General features: G+C 38.2%; 1 protein-coding gene and 1 pseudogene across 19 annotated transcripts in view; both read left to right on the forward strand.

The window, feature by feature from the left end:
• PAM (peptidylglycine alpha-amidating monooxygenase) overlaps positions 1–18,649 on the forward strand; it is a 157,935-nt gene that overhangs the window by 136,928 nt on the left and 2,358 nt on the right. For 2 of the 19 annotated variants that reach the window (XM_047089786.1, XM_047089848.1), the window contains 4 exons: positions 1,156–1,209; positions 6,449–6,652; positions 9,557–9,613; positions 10,270–11,099. In XM_047089786.1, coding sequence (XP_046945742.1) covers positions 1,156–1,209; positions 6,449–6,652; positions 9,557–9,613; positions 10,270–10,451 — 497 coding nt within the window. In that variant the 3' untranslated portion in view covers positions 10,452–11,099. Of the gene's footprint in view, positions 1–1,155; positions 1,210–6,448; positions 6,653–9,556; positions 9,620–10,269; positions 11,100–18,649 lie in introns of those variants that run through there. The other 17 variants (XM_047089793.1, XM_047089856.1, XM_047089800.1 and 14 more) reach the window with 12 other exon arrangements.
• LOC124509941 (tubulin alpha-3 chain-like) lies at positions 16,623–17,731 on the forward strand (annotated as a pseudogene).

Genomic DNA, 18,649 nt, shown 5'->3' on the forward strand with positions numbered 1-18,649 from the left:
AAGTAAGTTATAAGAAAGAGAAGTAATATCAAGAGTCCAAAAACTTTAATTGTTGAGCATACATATCTTGGAACCCAAGTAAATTTGATAACTGCTATCTTCAGAATTGTTCTTTGAGTAGCTTTTGCTGTTTTGTAATAAGGACCCAGTTAGAGTTGAGGGCACAGAGATGTCTGTGGACTGTTTTACTCCAGCAGTAGCCTTACATTCCCCTTGTAAGTGTAGCTCTCCCACCACCTGCCTCCTCAAAGAGGAACCAGAACGTGTGGGCAGACAGGAAAGTAAATAGATGGATAATTCCCAATTCCAAGACTAACTCCAGGCTTTTCCAAATTAAAAAAAAAAAAAAAATGAATAGCTTTCAAGATAGAAAAGACCTCAGAAATCTAGACAGTATCTTCATTTTGCAGACAGGAATATGATACTTGAACTCATCAAGATTCTGGTCTGAGGGTCTTTATACCATCCTAGTGGTCAGTACTCAACAGAGATGCATATCCAAGTCACGGTGGGGAGGGCTTTCAAAACACATGGCCAGATCCTACTCAAGATCTATAGAAAGAAGAGGGTGACAATATGTGTATTTTGGAAAGGCTTCCAAGTGGTTTTGACAATCCCTTGGTTGAGAAGCGCTGCAATAAGCATTCAGCTTTGAAAGAGAAAAACGCTCTCTGGAGTCCAGAATGCAACTGAATAATAAATCTCGAAAACAGTACTTTTGGAACAGTAAGACTGCCATCGGAGGCTAAACAAATGTCCCCTGTCTTTGCATTCTACTATTTAACTAGTGAAATCTACGTATGTAGCTAGAATACTGGTAATCAAACATGGCAGAGTTAGTCATCAGTCCATGTCCATATAAAAACAGAACCACTTGATATTTCAAAAATACATTCATTATGAACTCCACAAGGAAAATCTTATTTTGAATATGAAGAGCTTAGAAATATTTCAGCTTTCCCTAGGAGACTGTATCCAGGATTCATGGGCCTGGCACCAAATTAGTGGTTTGTCTTAAAACTCTTCTGTAATATGATCTTGCATTTGATGAAGTGAGAAAATATTTGCTACTAAGTAAAATTAATGTCAAAATTAAGTTTTCAAATCTTTTTTGGAGATTTTGATTTTCTTTTTCCTTTGCTGTGCTATTTACAGAAATGGAACATCGATCAGTAAAAAAGGCTGGCATTGAGGTCCAGGAAATCAAAGGTTGGTCAGATTCCTCTTATGACTGTGAAACCCAAGACTATTTGTGCTGAATTATTTTATGGCTCTTGATTGCACATTAAAAAATATCAGACTAAAAATATAATCCGGTAAATCATCCATAACTTCTACTATGTACTGAGCCTTTAAACCTGCATGTTGCTACTGTTTTCTCTGTTAAATGGACTGGTAATAATGAGCTCAAATTCACTGATTTCAAGTGATAGAAAGTGATTCTGAACAAGTGGGCCAAAGACATTCAAAGAGGAAAAAAAAGTAAGTCAGCCACTTTTAGAAGAACATTAACCTCAGACAAGCAGAAAAATACCATCCAGTATACTGGAAAAGGCCTTCCATAATGGGCTGTAGTCTAAATGAGTGAAAAACATATCTTTGGTGAGTTTCTGTTATAGGGGCCTGACAAGATGAGCTGTTCCCTAAGCTCCAATCTTAGCACCAATCGCCCCAAAATTTACTGAGGGCCATCTATGTATAAGGGGCTATAATTGGCTTAAGGGAAATGTAACTGTGCCTGACTTCAAAAGACTTACAACCTATAAGGGGAGAAAGGGAGAGAGGGAGAGAGAGAGAGAGAGAGAGTGTGTGTGTGTGTGTGTGTGTGTGTGTGTGTGTGTGTGTGTGCACGCACACGCATATGCATATACACAAGTAAGTATAGCTTTGGTACATACTATCAGGAATGGGAAATGGAATTTAGCTACTGTTAAGCAACCACTGGTTTAATTCGAAATCCTAGTCAAATTATTCTCTCCCTTTCCTAGGATCAGTTTATATTTGTACATGTTATACTATCTGCAGGGTTTTGACATGGTCATGTAAAATTAAGAACTCAATATAGGGTGCTCCCAATGTTTAAAAAGCAAAGTGATTTCATTATTAGTTGCTTTATAAATGATTCACCTAGATATTCAGACTTAACCCTAGGCTTACTTGTTTTCCTTTCTCATGAAAGCAGATGGAAAAAGATACAAAGAAGCAAGAACCAAGAGGGAGCTTAGGGATTTTATATAGGCAGATAAGAGAATATAGCCAACTCAAGGTTGAAAGGGGTAAGATAATATTATAAAATAAATAGCAAATGTTTGGCATTTATAGAGATTCAACACAGGTGACTCTACTGGGTGGCATTGATACCACACTCATATTGAAGAGTTCCTGATCCTTTATTTTTCTATGATTGTTACATACAGAATTATTGGTGAGTTGTTTTCCCTGGAATAAGTTTATTATTATTAATAATAGCTATCATTCATGGAGCACAAACAATGAACTATACAAAAATTACTAAATTAATTCCTTACACCAGCCATGTGATAATTTGGTATTATCCCCATTTTACACATGAGGAAATCAAAGATCAGAATTACTACTAAGTGATAGAGCCGGGGTTAAACCACAGTTTATTTGCCACTGAAGTCTGTGCTGTTAACCACTATTCCTGTACTACTGAGGAGAAATGAATACCACCAATTCATTTACCATAAATTCTTCCAAGAGCTATAGGTTGGGGATGGTTGTATTTACTCTGAAATCTCTGGGATTTCACAGTGGCCTCAAGTCACTTCTGTTTAAATAAGTTCCACCAAAAATAAAATAAAATAAAAATCCTAGATTACAGTATTTGGATTGTTGAGAACAGCCCATCCACACTGATCTCTTCTTGCCTGGCCAATGAAGGATGAACAGTGAGCGCTCTCCCCACACCATTTCCTCTTTCCTCTGTGCACACCACTGACTGAATTCAGAAAACCTCCCAGCCTTGTGGCGGAACACAGGAGTTCAAATAGTAAATGTCATTGAACTATCTTGTCATGACATTCACATTTTAATAGGAATACCTAAACTCAAATACCCAAACTCAAATGAAGTTCTTCTAGTCCTCTGTTGGATTCATATGAGTCTCATTAAACCTTTCTTTTTTTAAGATTATTTCCTTATTACACAAAGGAGTAAAAAGCATGCTGAATCTCCAAAAGTTTGTCTTTTATCAAAATCTGAAAACTTAATTTAAACCATCCCTTACAAAAGAGAGGGAGAAACATCATCCCAGATTTAGCTGCTGTATAAATTTCCAAATTTGAGTAACCTCTGATGACCTTCATCCCCACTGTGAATGGTCATATAACTGATGAGTAATAACAGGGTTTCAGAACCAGTGTTGTGTTCACAGGGAGTTGCACAGGTAAGAGAATGTGTGATGACAAGAAACTTAGGAAAACCATTTTCAAATAAAGTTGCTAGGGATTAAAGATGTCAAAATCATAGCCTTTACTCCTAGCTCCCCAAATAAAAGATGATGATAGTGAATCAGTCTCAATAACATAAAAAGAAACTCTCTAGGGCAGCTAGCATCTTAGGCCTTATGGAGAACAACATATTATAGGGGAAACACACTGCATTAAAAAAAAAAGTAATAAAAAGAAAGAGTAATCTCATTGGTGCTATCTGCACTTTTCCTGTTACTTGCTAGTATGCCATCTAAAACCTTCAGTCGTCAGTTCTGTCTGTAATAAACTGGGTAATAATTGCTGTATTGCTGTATTAAGAATGTCTCTCCTTTACTGTCCGAGTTATTCCAATTCCAAGAGGTCTCTGGGCTTCTCCCCTCTCTCAAGGGGAAAGAAACATGTTCATGCTTGAGTGTGTGAGCTCACACAAGAATGCACCTAGACTCCCTTTCTAAACTGAGGGCTTTAAAGAAGAAAAAACTTCCTGTATGTCAGCTTTTCAAAATTATATTTATTTCCAAGTATGTATAGGGATGCCAGAAGAGCTTGTTTGAAGACATTTTTGTTTAAAATGCAATACATCTGGCATCGTACATGATAGAAAAATGTCACATGAGGCAGCCCCTCTCTTCCAGAAGCCCCAGGTTCTGGATAATATTGGAGCTTCTTCACTGCTCCTTCATCAGGGATGCTCCAAATTAAAGAATTTAATTTTCAGTTAAAGAATTTAGGATAAAGAATAAAAGTGGCAGAATTTGAATTGTTACTGTTTTGAAATTCCTTAAATCCTTAAATAACTATTTTTTAGACTTTTTATTCCACTTATAAAAGTTCCTGAGAAAGAACAATATATATATATTTTTTTTACTGGGAAATTTAAATTTATCCTCTTTCTTTAAGATATAGAGTATTTTTAAAAATCTAAACATACTTCAGCAGGTTCAAAAGTTAGAATGTTTGTGTATTTTTAGTAGATGCACTCAGATTACCAAAGGGAATGTGGACATCAAGAATTTCTCAAGTGTAGTGTGTATACCTTAGTGAGGTTATTACCTCATTCTCAGCATACTCTCTGTGAATGCTAAACTGATTCTGTTAGTCTGTCACCTACTTCACAGTTCTTGTTTCCTTTTACTGGAGCTCACTCCTAGCTCTGCCTTTATAAAAAGGGAACTGAAAATGAGCTGGTACAGCCATTGTCTCTGGTGCCACTAAACCCACTAAATGACAGAAAATGCTATGTAATTATTCTGGTTATAGTCACCTTCAAATAGAAACAAATCCTTCTTTCAAGGCAACAAATTTTTGACTACCAATCTGTATCTTTGGTCTGTTTTTTAATCTTGTCTTCTATTTATTGTTATTTTCCTGCTTAAATATAGAAGGAATTTAAGTAAAACAGAACAATTTGCCTATCTCTCCTATAGTAATGAAGAAAAAGATGTAACAATTAGTGATCAGGAAGAGTAAGAATCACACTTATATTCCTCTTGGAAACTGAGATCCAGACAGGTTAAATTGGAGCCATCTAGATCTACGAACCAATCCCTTTCCTTCTCTCCTGCTGAAGTTTCAAAGAGCCACTCCAGTGGACAAAAAATTGAAATAATGGTTTCCCCTTAACCATAGTACAGAGAAGGAAATGAAAACTATGGGGCCATCTGTAAAATGGTGATACTAACAATGCCTACTCATAGGCTTGGTGTAATGATTAAATGAGAACATTGCCTGAAACAGTACAAGTGCTCAGTAGGTTTCATTGAGATCATGAAGGAGGCTGGCTCAGAACATTGAAGGAAAAAGCTGCAAAAAGCTTATAAGCAAAAAGCTTATAGTGTCTTAAGTAATTTGAGAAATCCTTCCTTGGAGAATTGTCCAGCAAGCTACTAAGCATGTGAACACATATTAAACATTAACCAAAGATTTTCCTGGTTGTGTTGAACCAGCTATTCCTGCCATTTTGTCAAAATTTCCATGAGGTCATATGATACACTCTACATCGCACCAAGAAACTGAAGTTCCAGAAATCTTGTGAGCATTTTGGCAAAGATGATAGTAACTTCTAGACTTTGCACACTAGGGTTTTTGTACAAGCACACATATGTGCTTCTGGAGGTCAAGAATGTTGGAAGGCTCAACCTTCGAGTCAGTAGTTGTTAAGATACCTGAAGCAGTTTATATGGTTCAGTTGAATCATTTCCCAAACAGTACTTTAGGCCTGTTATCTACCCAGTACCAGTCAATACCAGAGAATTGTTCTATTTTCATCATACACAGAATCATATATACAGTGCTTCTGTGTATACTTACGGCTTACTAGGAACTGTATAAAAGAACCTGAAAAGGACACAGTTCTTTTTCCAGTTTGAAATCCTAGAATAAATGTGTGTCACTGTGCATGCGATGTGCCAATAACTCATTGAACATTAACAAGATTCATAAACTAAAGATACAAGGAAACATGCTTATTAAACACCATCTCTATGATAAACATTCACACTCAACAATTTTATGAAGGAGGTGTTTTGTTTGTTTGTTTATCATCATAGTTCTACAGATGAGGTTACTAAGGCCCAGATTATTTAAGTAACTTGCCCAAAGTTACACAGCTAATTTATATAGGAGAACTAGGATTTCAGCCTAGATTCATTTGACTGTAGTATGCACACCAATTCTTTGCCTGCACCATACTGCCTATTAATTTTAACTTTGAAAAAAATGCAAAAGGAGGATATTTGTTTTGTGGAATTATGGGGAATAAAGGGTAGGATCGAAGAAAACCAACTTAAAGGTACAAAACCATTGGGTGGATATTACTAATCACAATACCTGCTGCTAGCTTGGTAGATTCAGATACTGAAATGTGAACCCCACATGCACGGAACTCAACAAGTTCTTTATGAGCAGTTGTTGATTTGACTGGGTAGGGGTGGGTGGTTGGGTTTTGGAATCTTTGAGTCAGTTGAATATTGTGAACTCTTCTTTCCCTGAAGAATCCGAGGCAGTTGTTGAAAACAAAATGGAGAACAAACCGGCCTCCACAGAGTTGCAGAAGATGCAAGAGAAACAGAAACTGATCAAAGAGCCGGGCTTTGGAGTGCCCATTGTTCTCATTACAACCCTTCTGGTTATTCCGGTGGTTGTCCTGCTGGCCATTGCCTTATTTATTCGGTGGAAAAAAACAAAGGCCTTTGGAGGCAAGTAAAATGAGCCCCTTGAACTTGGAACCTACCTTTGAAAGAGTGTTTGGCCTAAGTATCCCCAAAGTTTGGTTGTGATTTTTTTCAGTGTTTTTTCTAAATGCTCTCTGCCTTTTTGGATATTATTGTTTATGTTCCAAATATTGTTTATAGTTAGTATCACCATAGAAAAAGTATCTGAAGCCTCAGAAATTTAGATAGTTAGATTAAAATATAACTTTTAATACTGCCTTTTAGCAATTGGCATAAGCCCAGTTAATGTCTCCACATGAAATTGTGTAGATATGTAGTCACTACAAATTAGGGTCAGGAAGGAGGAGATCCTTGCTGTTAGAAACAGGCCCAGGCCTCAAAATACCTAGGTCCATTCTTTGGGAGTTATATATTTCCCCTGCTAGTCCTGGCTTTAGCTCCTAGCTACATGACCTTGGGCAAGTTACTTAGTCTCTCCAAGCCACAGTTTCCTCATCTATAAAGTAGGGATAAAATACTCACAAGGTTGTGTGAAGATTAAGGGAAATAATAAACATAAAGCACTTATCAACAGTATCTGCCACCAGGTAAGTGCTCAAGTAACACCACCAGTGATTGTGAAAAACAGTCATTGGTAATACAGTAATAGAAGTCATAAGTCATAAAAGATACTTATCTTAAACCTCAACTTTCTCAGGAAATCAACTATTTATTCCTACAATACATCATTCAGTAGCTTTTAAATAGTCACAATTTGGGCCATCAGCCTTCCTTCACCAAACAAGGCAGGGTCCAGTGTTGGAATCAGTATTTTATCAGATCATTATCATAGTGTAGGAAGAGGAGCTGTGTTCCTTTCAGGACATTCAAATAAACAAACAAATAATCCAGCCCATGATTCTTACCTCCCAGGAGCAGTCCCTTGGCTGGCTTCCCAGGTCCTAAGGCAAGAGTCTACAACTGTGTCGGGGAAGGAATCTGTGGGCCAGGGTGGGAGGCAGCATTCGATCAAGAAGTAGCATCTGATTCTATTTCAGGCCAAGGTGACCATGGCAGGGATTCAGTGCCCACGGCAAAGCCCTGACACAGAAAAGCACACAGAAACAAAGAACAGAGGATTCCATTTAATTAGTTGTGAAAGGGAATTTTTCTAGGACTTTGGTTTGCTGTTCATCTGCAATTGATAAAGCTCTCAAAAATACAATTAACTCTTCAAAAAGAACTTCTTTTGAGCCCCTGTTAAGGGTATGGAACTGTGGTAAGCAGGAGCAAAGATAAACATAGTCGTTGTCTTCATGGAGTTAGATGGAAGCTTCAAAAGAGCAAAAATCTTCCATGTTGACTTGTTTACTTATGTATCCTCAGCACAGTCACAGTTCCTGGCACTAGGGGTTTGATAAATAGTTGTTGGGGAAATGACTGAATAAATAAGTGGAGCTCACAGAATAGATGAAACATAAAAAAAGAGAGGACTGTATATAAAGGTAACAACAGAGGGTGGTAAGTGCAGTGATAAATACGCAGAGCATCAGGAACACGAGGGGCTGGGACCAGGCAGCAGGAATGGTGGTATTCAACCACACTGGAAGGAGTAGTAGCTAGGGAGTGAAGAAGGTTTGGTCTCTCCTGTTCACCGGTAAGCACGTGTGACCCAGCACTGTTACAGAATACTGAATTTACAGGAGTGTGTTGGGAAGGCAGAGACCTAAGTCAGACCATATGAAATTATCTTTATTCATATTGAAATATTCAACAGAAATATTGCAGTTTTATATGGTTCCATATAATACATTTAATTCTAAAAGTAGATCAGCCTGTCACCTTTGTTCAGCATTTGTTCTGGATAGATCTTGTCCAATTAATGAGTTTTTAGTAACCCTCATAAAAGACCTTCCATTTATTCAACACATACTTATTGCATGTCACTTCCACATCAGACACTGTGGTAGGCACAGGGAATACAAAGTCAGCTAAATAAAGGCTGTCCTGCATCCTTATAGAATTTATAATCTAATCTGTTGGCTCTCTAACAGTCTTAATCAGATTCTTCCCTTCTTGCCTATTTTTCTCCACACCCACTCTTCTACCTTTCCTCTGCCATCTGCTTGCTAGCTTTTTCCTCGAGGCTGCCTCTACTCCTGGTTAGAGGCTTCATAGGAGAACCCCAAGCCTCACTTCCCTGTCTACAGCCCTTAGGGGAGTAGCCCTTAGGGGAAGTCAGGACAAAAAGTACAGACAGATACAGAGCAAAGGGAAAAATAAGTCCATTGGGAGTTCTGCCTCCCCATAAAGAAAGAAAGTCCATCCATCAGGAAGATGGGGAGCTCCAAGGGAGAGTTTGGGTCACTTTTATGACTGAAATTATTCAGTGTTTCAGGTCCTTGCCTTCACTTAAGTCCTACACAAAGAAGAAATGATGTACGTGAATCCAAGGCTGTCTCAAGCACATGTACTGTGCTTAATAGAAAGATTAAAGCCTGAGACAAAACTCCTAATTTATAATAACCAAAGCTTCCCAAGTTGTTACAAACTCCTGGTAATTTAATTTTGTCCTAATAAAAATAACTAATATTTATTGAGCATTTACTGTGTAGCTACCAGGCACTGTTCTAAGCACATCACATGCAGTATCCCATCTAAACCTTGCAGATGGGTAGGAATTATCATTGATCCCTCTTTTCTCCAATGAGAAAACTGAGGCTCAAAGAAGTAATTTATTGAGACTGCACAGCACTGAAATCGAACCCAGCTCTGGCCCTCAGATACATCACAATAATATATCGCCTTTTTTCCCCCTTAGAATTGCTTACAGACAAACCCAGGCCTTGTTTTTAATCATTTATGAACCTCTGATTCGGTATTGAAAGTTGAGCCCATGGTTGAGGAGGGTGACTGGGACTCATTTTGAAATGTGCCATCTTTTTCTAGCAGATTCTGAACACAAACTTGAGGCAAGTTCAGGAAGAGTGCTCGGAAGACTTAGAGGTATGCCTGTGACCTTTCAGAATCCTTCACATGTGGCTCAGAGTCAACACGCTCATGTCCTTTACAGAGCAGGGATCTAATTCCCATACTCTCTCTAAAAGTAAACTCCTCATGTGCAGCACAGCAATGTTAAATGCAGAATGCAAACCGTAAACTAAACTGAAGTATGTGGCGCTGGCAGCACATTTCCCAGTTTGGTTTTTTTCTACCTTGCCTTTCTATATTTAATTCTCTTCCCCTGCCTTTTATCTATCTGGCTTCATTTGTCTTCAGTAAATTTTCTTTCACTCCTGTCAGCATGTCAGTGCTTGTCATAGTGAAGATGACCTTTTCATATAGTCATTGAATGAAGAGCTCCTCAAGGGATCCCAGTTCCAGAGAGCCTGGAAAAAGCAGGAGCTGGGAAATGAATCTTAAAGAATCCTACAGAAACACATAATCCTGGGGAGCTTTTTTCTTATATATTTTAATAAATCAGTACAAGTAATATCTTTCTGACTCTGTAGGTTATCTCTTTCACTTCTGTTGTTATTGTTAATATCTACCCTTTCCCATCCCAATATCTAATGTGTTTACCATTTAAGAATTTACAAGTACACCGAGAATCATTTGTGCAAACTTTCCATCAGTTCTATGTCACTGTGTGCTTTCTCCAGGAAAGGGAAGTGGAGGCTTAAACCTCGGAAATTTCTTTGCAAGCCGGAAAGGCTACAGCCGGAAAGGGTTTGACCGTCTTAGCACCGAGGGAAGTGACCTAGAGAAAGAGGAGGATGATGGAAGTGAATCGGAAGAGGAGTATTCAGCACCTCTGCCTGCGCCCTCACCTTCTTCCTCCTGAAGACGGGCTTTGATTTAGGTTGATGAGATTTTCCAAGAATGCCCGATTCCTTTCCCTTTAGCACGTTTAGAGTTTTGCGTATTTAATTGTAAACTGTACTAGTCTATGTGGGACTGTACATGTTTTATTTCATTTGTTTTTAGTTGGCTTCTGTTTCTAGTTGAGGAGTTTCCTAAAAGTTCATAACAGTGCCATTGTCTTTATATGAACATAGCCTAGAGGAATGGTCCTCTTCTTCCATCACACTACTAATTTAATGATGGAAGCTTTGCTCATTTACATTTTTGAGACTTTTCTGTAGATGTAAATAACCCCATTCTCTGCTTGAACACAGTATTTTCCCAATAGCACTTCCATTGCCTATGTCTGTCTTTGGTGCCTTTCCTGTTCAGCATTCTCAGCCTGTGGCAGTAAAGAGAAACTTTGTGCTACATGAGGACAAAGCTGCTAAATCTCCTATTTTTTTAAAATCACTAACATTATATTGCAATGAGGGAAAGAAAAAAAAAGTCTCTATTTAAATTCGTTTTTTAATTTTCTTCAGTTGGTGTGTTTTTGGGATGTCTTATTTTTAGATGGTTACACTGTTAGAACACTATTTTCAGAATCTGAATGTAATTTGTGTAATAAAGTGTTTTCAGAGCATTAGCTGTCAGAGTGTATTTTGCAATTTTTGCATATTTGCAGGGTTTTGTATACAACTTTTGTAATAATTACACAAACCACGGATATAGTGAAAACTACCCAATGTCTTCAGCAGAAAGAAATGTGTTGTATTGTATTAAAATGAAGATGATATTTTGTTATGTAGCTGATATAAATTAAAAACCAGCATCAGAGTTTACATACATGTGTAAATCCAGGCTCTCTTTTAAATTTAAAGAGGGGTTTTGCCTGTGTATCAATCAGGAGGTAAATAATTTAATAAAAGGTGATCTAGCTAAGAGGAAACCTGTGTCTCAAGTTACATATGCAAATAGACCCATCAATATAGGTTACTACTAGTTTTCTTTTTAAAGAATAATTTCACTCCAATTCCATGTATTCATGGGAATATTCATCTCTTACAGGAACTATGAATTACTTTTATAACATCTTTTTCATAATTCATCAATGCAGTTTAGTAAGAACGTGATCACTTTTCTTTGTGTAATAATCAGACTCTAGAATCCTTTCTTCAAAATGCCTGTATTTGCAATCCAGGCATCTTAGTAGTGGCACATTAGAGATTTAATTGACTCATCATGAAAACAATACAGAGTGCTTTGCAAAAAAAAGTATATTAATTAGAATGTCTTCCAGCTATATTGTTTTTAAAAATCTAACATAACCTAGATTTTTTTTCTTCTCATACACCAAAGAAGATCTGATTGAAAGATTTATTACTTCCCATATATTCACCTTCCTGGTATAGCTTAATTTGGGCATCCTACCCAAATAGAAGCTTCATCTTTTTTTTTTTTTTTATTCTTATCTTCCTTCTCAAATAAGGATATATTTACCTCCCTTTGCCCACTCCTTTATGCCCCTTTCAGTGCATACTGGTAAACATGTAAATATAGAATGATAACACTATTCTGAGGTATATGTGCCTGTTCACAGTATGTAAGATATTTTTATTTCAACATCAGAATTAGTCCAGTACCCACCCCCCCCGCCCCCGCCAAGACACATGTTTTATAGGTTGACTTTGATGCTGTTCAAGTTTGCTTACATTGAGGAAATTAGTTGACTTGCACTCAGGTCATCTTTTGTGGTGCAATATTTGATCATCAGCTCCATTAGCTGCTTTTTTAAATGTTACCTACATCAAATCTTATTCCTAAACAGTTTACAATGACTCAATGGATGCAAAAAATAAAAATGATAAATGATAAGAAGGTGAAAAAGATAAATGGAGAACAAAGATAAAAATGGAGAACAAAGATAAAAATTAATACAAGAGTAGTTCCTATTACACCTGCTCAGGCCAAGACGTTGGCTCTAAGCTTTCTAGCAGCTCATTAAATAAAACTTGATTAGTTATATAATTCATAAATCCATTAAACATTTAGAATTCCTAATTATAAGGACAGAAAAACTTGTTCCCAAGTATCTTCTGAAAGACTGCAGCAAGATGTGTGAGTAAAGTCTTCAACAATATCCACAGAGTAGACAAATACATTTTGCAAGTCTGTTCTTACATATATCCAATATAGCATGTGACATCTTATATCTCATATAAGCAAATGGCATTATAAAAAAGAAGATACAGAAAAAGAAAATCTGCTGGGGCATAATAAACCTGTCCTAGTACACTACCCTTATTCTACTAACCTGGCTTAAAGATGGTAGACTAGAAATGAATGAACTGCATTGCCTTCAAGCAATCTCTCCATTGATTATCGTTCTTAGCTGAATTTCATTCAGAGACACTCAGAGAATGCACTGCCTGTGAAGCGTCTCAAGAAGTGGATCCCATCCCTGGCTTCACAGTAGAATCCCCTGGGGAATTTAAGAAAAAAAAAAAAAAAAAAAAAAAAAAAAAAAAAAAAAAAAAAAATAGGCACTCCTTCCAGAGAGCCTGATTTAGTTGACTTACAGTAGGACATTGGTATAGATCACATTTTTTAATTTCTCTAGGTAATTCTAATGTGCATCCAGAGTTGAAAACCATTGTTTTTGAGAATTGGCTATTCAACTTTGCCAGTTACTACAAGTAGATAGCTATATTTGCACATAAATTATAGTTTACAGATGTTTGGACAGAGGAGACAGGGTCTGAGGTATTTTGTTTTGACCATTAGTACCACGATCGGAATACCTCAATTGTTCATTGTTTTAAACTAGATAATTAAAATAGGTATAACTGACTTATTAAAAAGGCGAAGAGAAACAGCTGGGCTTTGATTTTTGTTTTACATTAAATTATCCAGAGACTATTGTTTGGGGGATGTAAAAGAACAGTCATTCACTGATTTGGCTCTGAATTATCATATGCATAAAATCTTTTGTTCTAAGCTTTCTTCTTAGTTTATTATAATTTTTAATATATTAATTTTTTTAAGTTTTATTTATTTTGAGAGAGCATGTATGAGCAAGGGAGAAGCAGAGAGTAGGAGAGAGAATCCCAAGCAGGCTCTGCACTGTCAGCATGGAGTCCTACAAGGGGCTCAAACTTATGAACCGTGAGATCATGACCTGGACTGAAAACCAAGAGCTGGACGCTTAACCAACTGAGTCACACAGGTACCCCATCTTCTTAGTTTATTAAATCAGCATATTATTTTTCAAAATTCCCATGTATCTTTAAACTCTCACTCAAATGTTATATAAATTGAGTATTTAAGTAGCTGAATGATAAGGGAAGCCACAGACTTGGTTTTAGGGCTTATTCCCCAGACTGTCACCTACTTAGTAGCCCAAAGTCGATGTCAAAGTTAATGTAGCCTATAGCAATACTTCTCAGACTTCAGCAACTGTAAGTATCAACTGGGGCTACTTATTGTAAGAGGACTAACTCTTGGTCCCATTCCCAGAGTTTCTGATTCACTACATTGAGCGGGGCCTAGATCTCTGCATTTTTAAAAAAAGTTTATTTATTTTGAGAGAGAAAGCGCATGTGAGTGGGGGAGAGGCAGATAGAGAGAGGGGGGAGAGAGAGAATCCCAAGCAGGGTACACTCTATTAGCACGGACCAGGAAGCAGGGCTTGATCTCATGAACCATGAGATCATGATCTGAGCCAAAATCAAAGCTTAACTGACTGAGCCACCCAGAAGCCCCAGATCTATGCATCTTTAAGAAGTACCCCTGGTGATTTGGATCCAGGTGTTTCATGGACCATCTACAGGAAATACGGTCCTACAAGGATTAGCTAAGCCTTAAAACAAATTATTAGGCACACAAAGCTGTTTGCTCAAATATGTGGTCTCTATAGAGCAAAAGGTCCAGAAGCCAACTCTCCTTATCATCCTCACTCCAAGGAGAAGCCACATTCAACTTCTCTCTCAAACGGCCATGCCCTTACTGTCCTTCCAGCTTCTAGACATTTTTCCAGATGCCTAAATAGACTTCCCCTATCAAACTCTTACCTCACTGGGTTATAATTAAATAAATAAGAACAAAATTTTTTGGCTCATTATTTCATAACAGGATCTAGGGACACAAAAACTATCATCAGATCTGTCTCTCTCTGTCTCTCCCTCATTCTCTCATTCTCTCTCTCTTAACACACTCTCTCTCTCTCCCCTGCAGCTGTTTTCCTCTGTGTTGGTTTCATACTCTAGAATTTTCTTTCTATGTGATATAAAAGATATCTCTGGTAGATGTCTGAAAATTTGAGAGAGCCTCCCCTACATCCCCCATATCTATATCACTCCCCCAAAAGGATTTAGAAACACAGTAACACTAGTATTTTCTTCTTCAGAAATGACAATAGATTCACAAAGATATATCCATCAGCCCTTATAGTTCACTCTTTCAGGAATGAGGAAAGTGAAGAAAAGTTTTCCTTGGACCTTCTATGGCCATGGTCATTTCTGAGCTAATCCTTAGCAAAGGGAATGGGATTATTTTTATACCACTCAGGCCACTCAGCATGAAGCTTGATGGGATGAAATTTCCCTAAGTCTCATGACTCCAAAAGAGAAGTGCTAGACACTGAAACAAAATTCAGACAGGAAAGAGAGGTAGAAGAAAATGGCTGTTAAGGAGGCAACCAACAGTCCACTACAGGCTAGCTGTACTCTAAGTTTAGAGAATAAAATTCATTTATCATTAGATACCGGCTAAACTCCCAAAACCTCAAAAAGCTCACAATGTTGAAGGGCAAAAAGCATAAAATCATTGGATTAAACTCAGTGATTGAAGTAGAGCAACACACCTGACAAAGTTTGTAGTCAGGGATCATAGAAGTTATATGTTAATACTCAAGAAGGCATTTAATAGAAAAAAATTAAATGGAAGTTGTTGGTGGGCAAAAATTCTGCATAGTTCAATAATTAATTAGCTTTTTAATCACCTTAGGGCTTCTCTAAAAATCAAATATTGCATAGTTTGTTCAATATGTAGTTGATACTCTTCCAATAAGAATATAATTTCAGAATACCAAGTATCTAATAAAAATTCCAAAAAAGCAAAAGTTCTGGGTGACAGTTGAAAGTATGTTCTGAAACAAAGGCTGCAAAATATTGCATTGGTCCCAAAGTTCCTGGACTGAAAAGAGCCTGAATTCCAGATCAAAGTTTAAAAAACATTTTAGTGTCATTTTCACATTTGTATATAATATTTAAACTCTAAATCATGTTATTTTCTTAAAATATCTAATATATCCCTTTCATTATTTATTTTTATTATTTTTTGTTTTTTAAATTTTTTAAATGTTTTTATTTATTTTTGAGACAGAGAGAGACAGAGCATGAGCAGGGGAGGGGCAGAGAGAAAGGGAGACACAGAATCCGAAGCGGGCTCCAGGCTCCGAGCTGTCAGCACAGAGCCCGAGCTGTCAGCACAGAGCCCGACGCGGGGCTTGAACTCACGGACTGTGAGATCATGACCTGAGCCGAAGTCGGATGCTTAACCAACTGAGCCACCCAGGCCCCCCTCCCTTTCATTATTTAGATAGATTAGAAGAGATATGTGCATTATAATTAAAATATAATAAGTCAATTGATTATTTACTGACAGTCATAGCGGGAAGGAGGAAAAGAAGGACAGAGGGAGAGATGAAGGTGACATCCACATACATAGATTTCTCATCAAGAGTTCTTCAGGATAGTTATTACCAGTGCAGTGAATGGCTGACATCTGGTGGTAAAACAAAAAATTTGCATGGATTTGTGCACTCATAAAAGGGGCTATTCAGTGAATGATGCCTGTGTCTTCAAGAACAACTTAAAATGTTACTAGTCATCCAGTTTTTATGTTTACATCATGCCATACATCCAGGTATTCGAAAAGATCTGGAACATCAGGTGTCACATAGATACTGACAGTACCCATGTCCTCTTTGCCAATGCAGTCACCAGAGAACAGAAAATCATGAAATTGTCTGGCTATTTTTTTTTTTTAATGTGAGCACTTGAGGCAAAAATAAACATATATAATGTCTTTCAAAATCATTTTCTTACTTTTAAGAAATAAGAGAAAATAAAAATTTGGTCCATAAAAGTAAAAAAGTTGGGGGCTTAATATTGATCCCTGGGAAAGAAGATGCAGCCAGTAATTATGCCAAAGGCCATGACATCATTGGCAAGATTACTGACCTAGCCTTGATCTGAAAACTGGTGGATCTATGTACAGGGCTATGGGACTTGCCTATCTTCCACAGCTTCAGGGGCAGCACCAGCTCTGGGTTTGTGCCTCTGCTTATGGAACAGCTCTTGGTAGTCTATGGCAGGAAGTCCAAACTCAAAGTTGCCAATCCCCCAGGTTTCCACAGTCATGGTGGAGCCCCACAATTCCTTCCTGATCACCCACCCGACCCTGGATCATTCTCACTGTGCCTTCACGGTCAGTGAGGAAGCCATCTATGACATATGTCGACACAACCTAGATACCAAACGGCCCATATATACCAATCTCATTCATGTGATTGGGCAGATTGTGTCCACCATCACTACCTCTCAGCAACTTGACACTACCCTGAATGTGAATTTGACAGAATTCCCAAACAACCTGGTCCCATATCCACTTTCCACTGGCTACCAATCCCCAGGCATCTCAGCTAAGAAGGCCTATGATGAGTAGCTGCTTGTGGCCAAGATCACCAATGCCTGCAAGCCAGGCAATCAGATTGCCAAGTATGACCCTTGCTGAAGCAATATGTCGTCTGTAGCATGTAACTGGGACATGGTCCCAAAGATGTCAACACAGCCATTACCAGCATCAGGATGAAGTGCACCATCCAGCTTGTGGATGTTGCCCAACTAGATTTAAAGTGGGGTCAACTACCAGCCCCCCAATTGTCATCCCCAGGGGAGACCTGGTCAAAGTGCAGCAGACTATGTGCATACTGTGCAACACCACTGCCATGGCTGAGGTCTGGGCCTCCCTGAACCAAAAGTATGATCTCATGTAAGCAAAGTGAATATGCGAGAAGGCATCTATGAAGGGGATTTCTCTGAGGCCCAGAAGAACCTGGCAGCTCTGGAGAAAGATGAAGAAGAGGTGGGCATGGATTCTGTGGAGGAACAGGCCAAAAAGGGGGAAGATACTAGAGTGCAGCTGGCAGGTATTTCTCTCAGGTGGCTTTCTCCTGCTACCCCTCAGAATGGCTGGTTTCAAGTTGTTTACAATTAAAGTTTCTGCATTAAATGAGTAAAATCGTAACTCTATGAATACTAAAAACGATTGAATTTTCACTTTAAATGAGTGAATTTTATGGTATGTTAATTTTACACACACACACGCGCGCGTGCGTGCGTGCAATCATATTCAAACCCAGTAAACCACGTCCATCCTCAAAGCCTGAAAACTCCTGATCACAGGTGGGCCATGGAGAAATGCCTCCATGTCTTCCAAAATTGAGTCATAGCTCCTTCAAATACTGAATCATTCCTACCCCTACCAACCGCCTCACTAAGTAATTCCCTAGCTTTACACTTGTGAAAATACCCTATAGATGTCCTGCTTAGGCCAGTGCTATACACTTCTCCAAGGACATTCCTGCGACACGGCCTTCCTTGCTTAGGGAGAGACCCACAGATACCGGAATGTTTCTGTTGCATGTGGAAGTCTGTGTCCCACAGCAGAATTTCTCTGCCTGGTGTTGTCCTCTTGCTGTATGTCCCCATCCCACCATCAGGTAGATCTATTGCCTACTTTAGATTTCTCAACTCAGGGAGCCTCTGTCCGTGAGATTCAAAACCTAAAAGACAGAGGGCCTTCCAGTAGGGAGAGATGTGAAGCTAGCTATGGAAAGAGCTGCGTATGTGTGGGAGGAGAACAGAAAGCATTCAGCTTTCTGCTCCTTCACTACCTTCACTGCCCATTCCATCTTCCCTACTCACATATGACCAGTCCTTCATCACAGTTGGAATAAAACTCTTTACCAATGGAGCCAAACACAGCTTTCTCCTCCGAGTTAACTGAAATGTCATATTGCTTCAGTAAAGCCCTGTATCCCAATGACCTTGGCAATATAGATATCTTAGTAAAATTATACACTATGCTAAGACTTTTAGGTTATGACAAGAATTCAAAGGAAGATTTAGAATT

Source organism: Lynx rufus, unplaced genomic scaffold (genome assembly GCF_022079265.1).
Source record: "Lynx rufus isolate CCGP_SWC_20201006 ecotype Redwood Valley unplaced genomic scaffold, mLynRuf1.p SCAF_1, whole genome shotgun sequence".
Classification (NCBI taxonomy): Eukaryota; Metazoa; Chordata; class Mammalia; order Carnivora; family Felidae; genus Lynx; species Lynx rufus.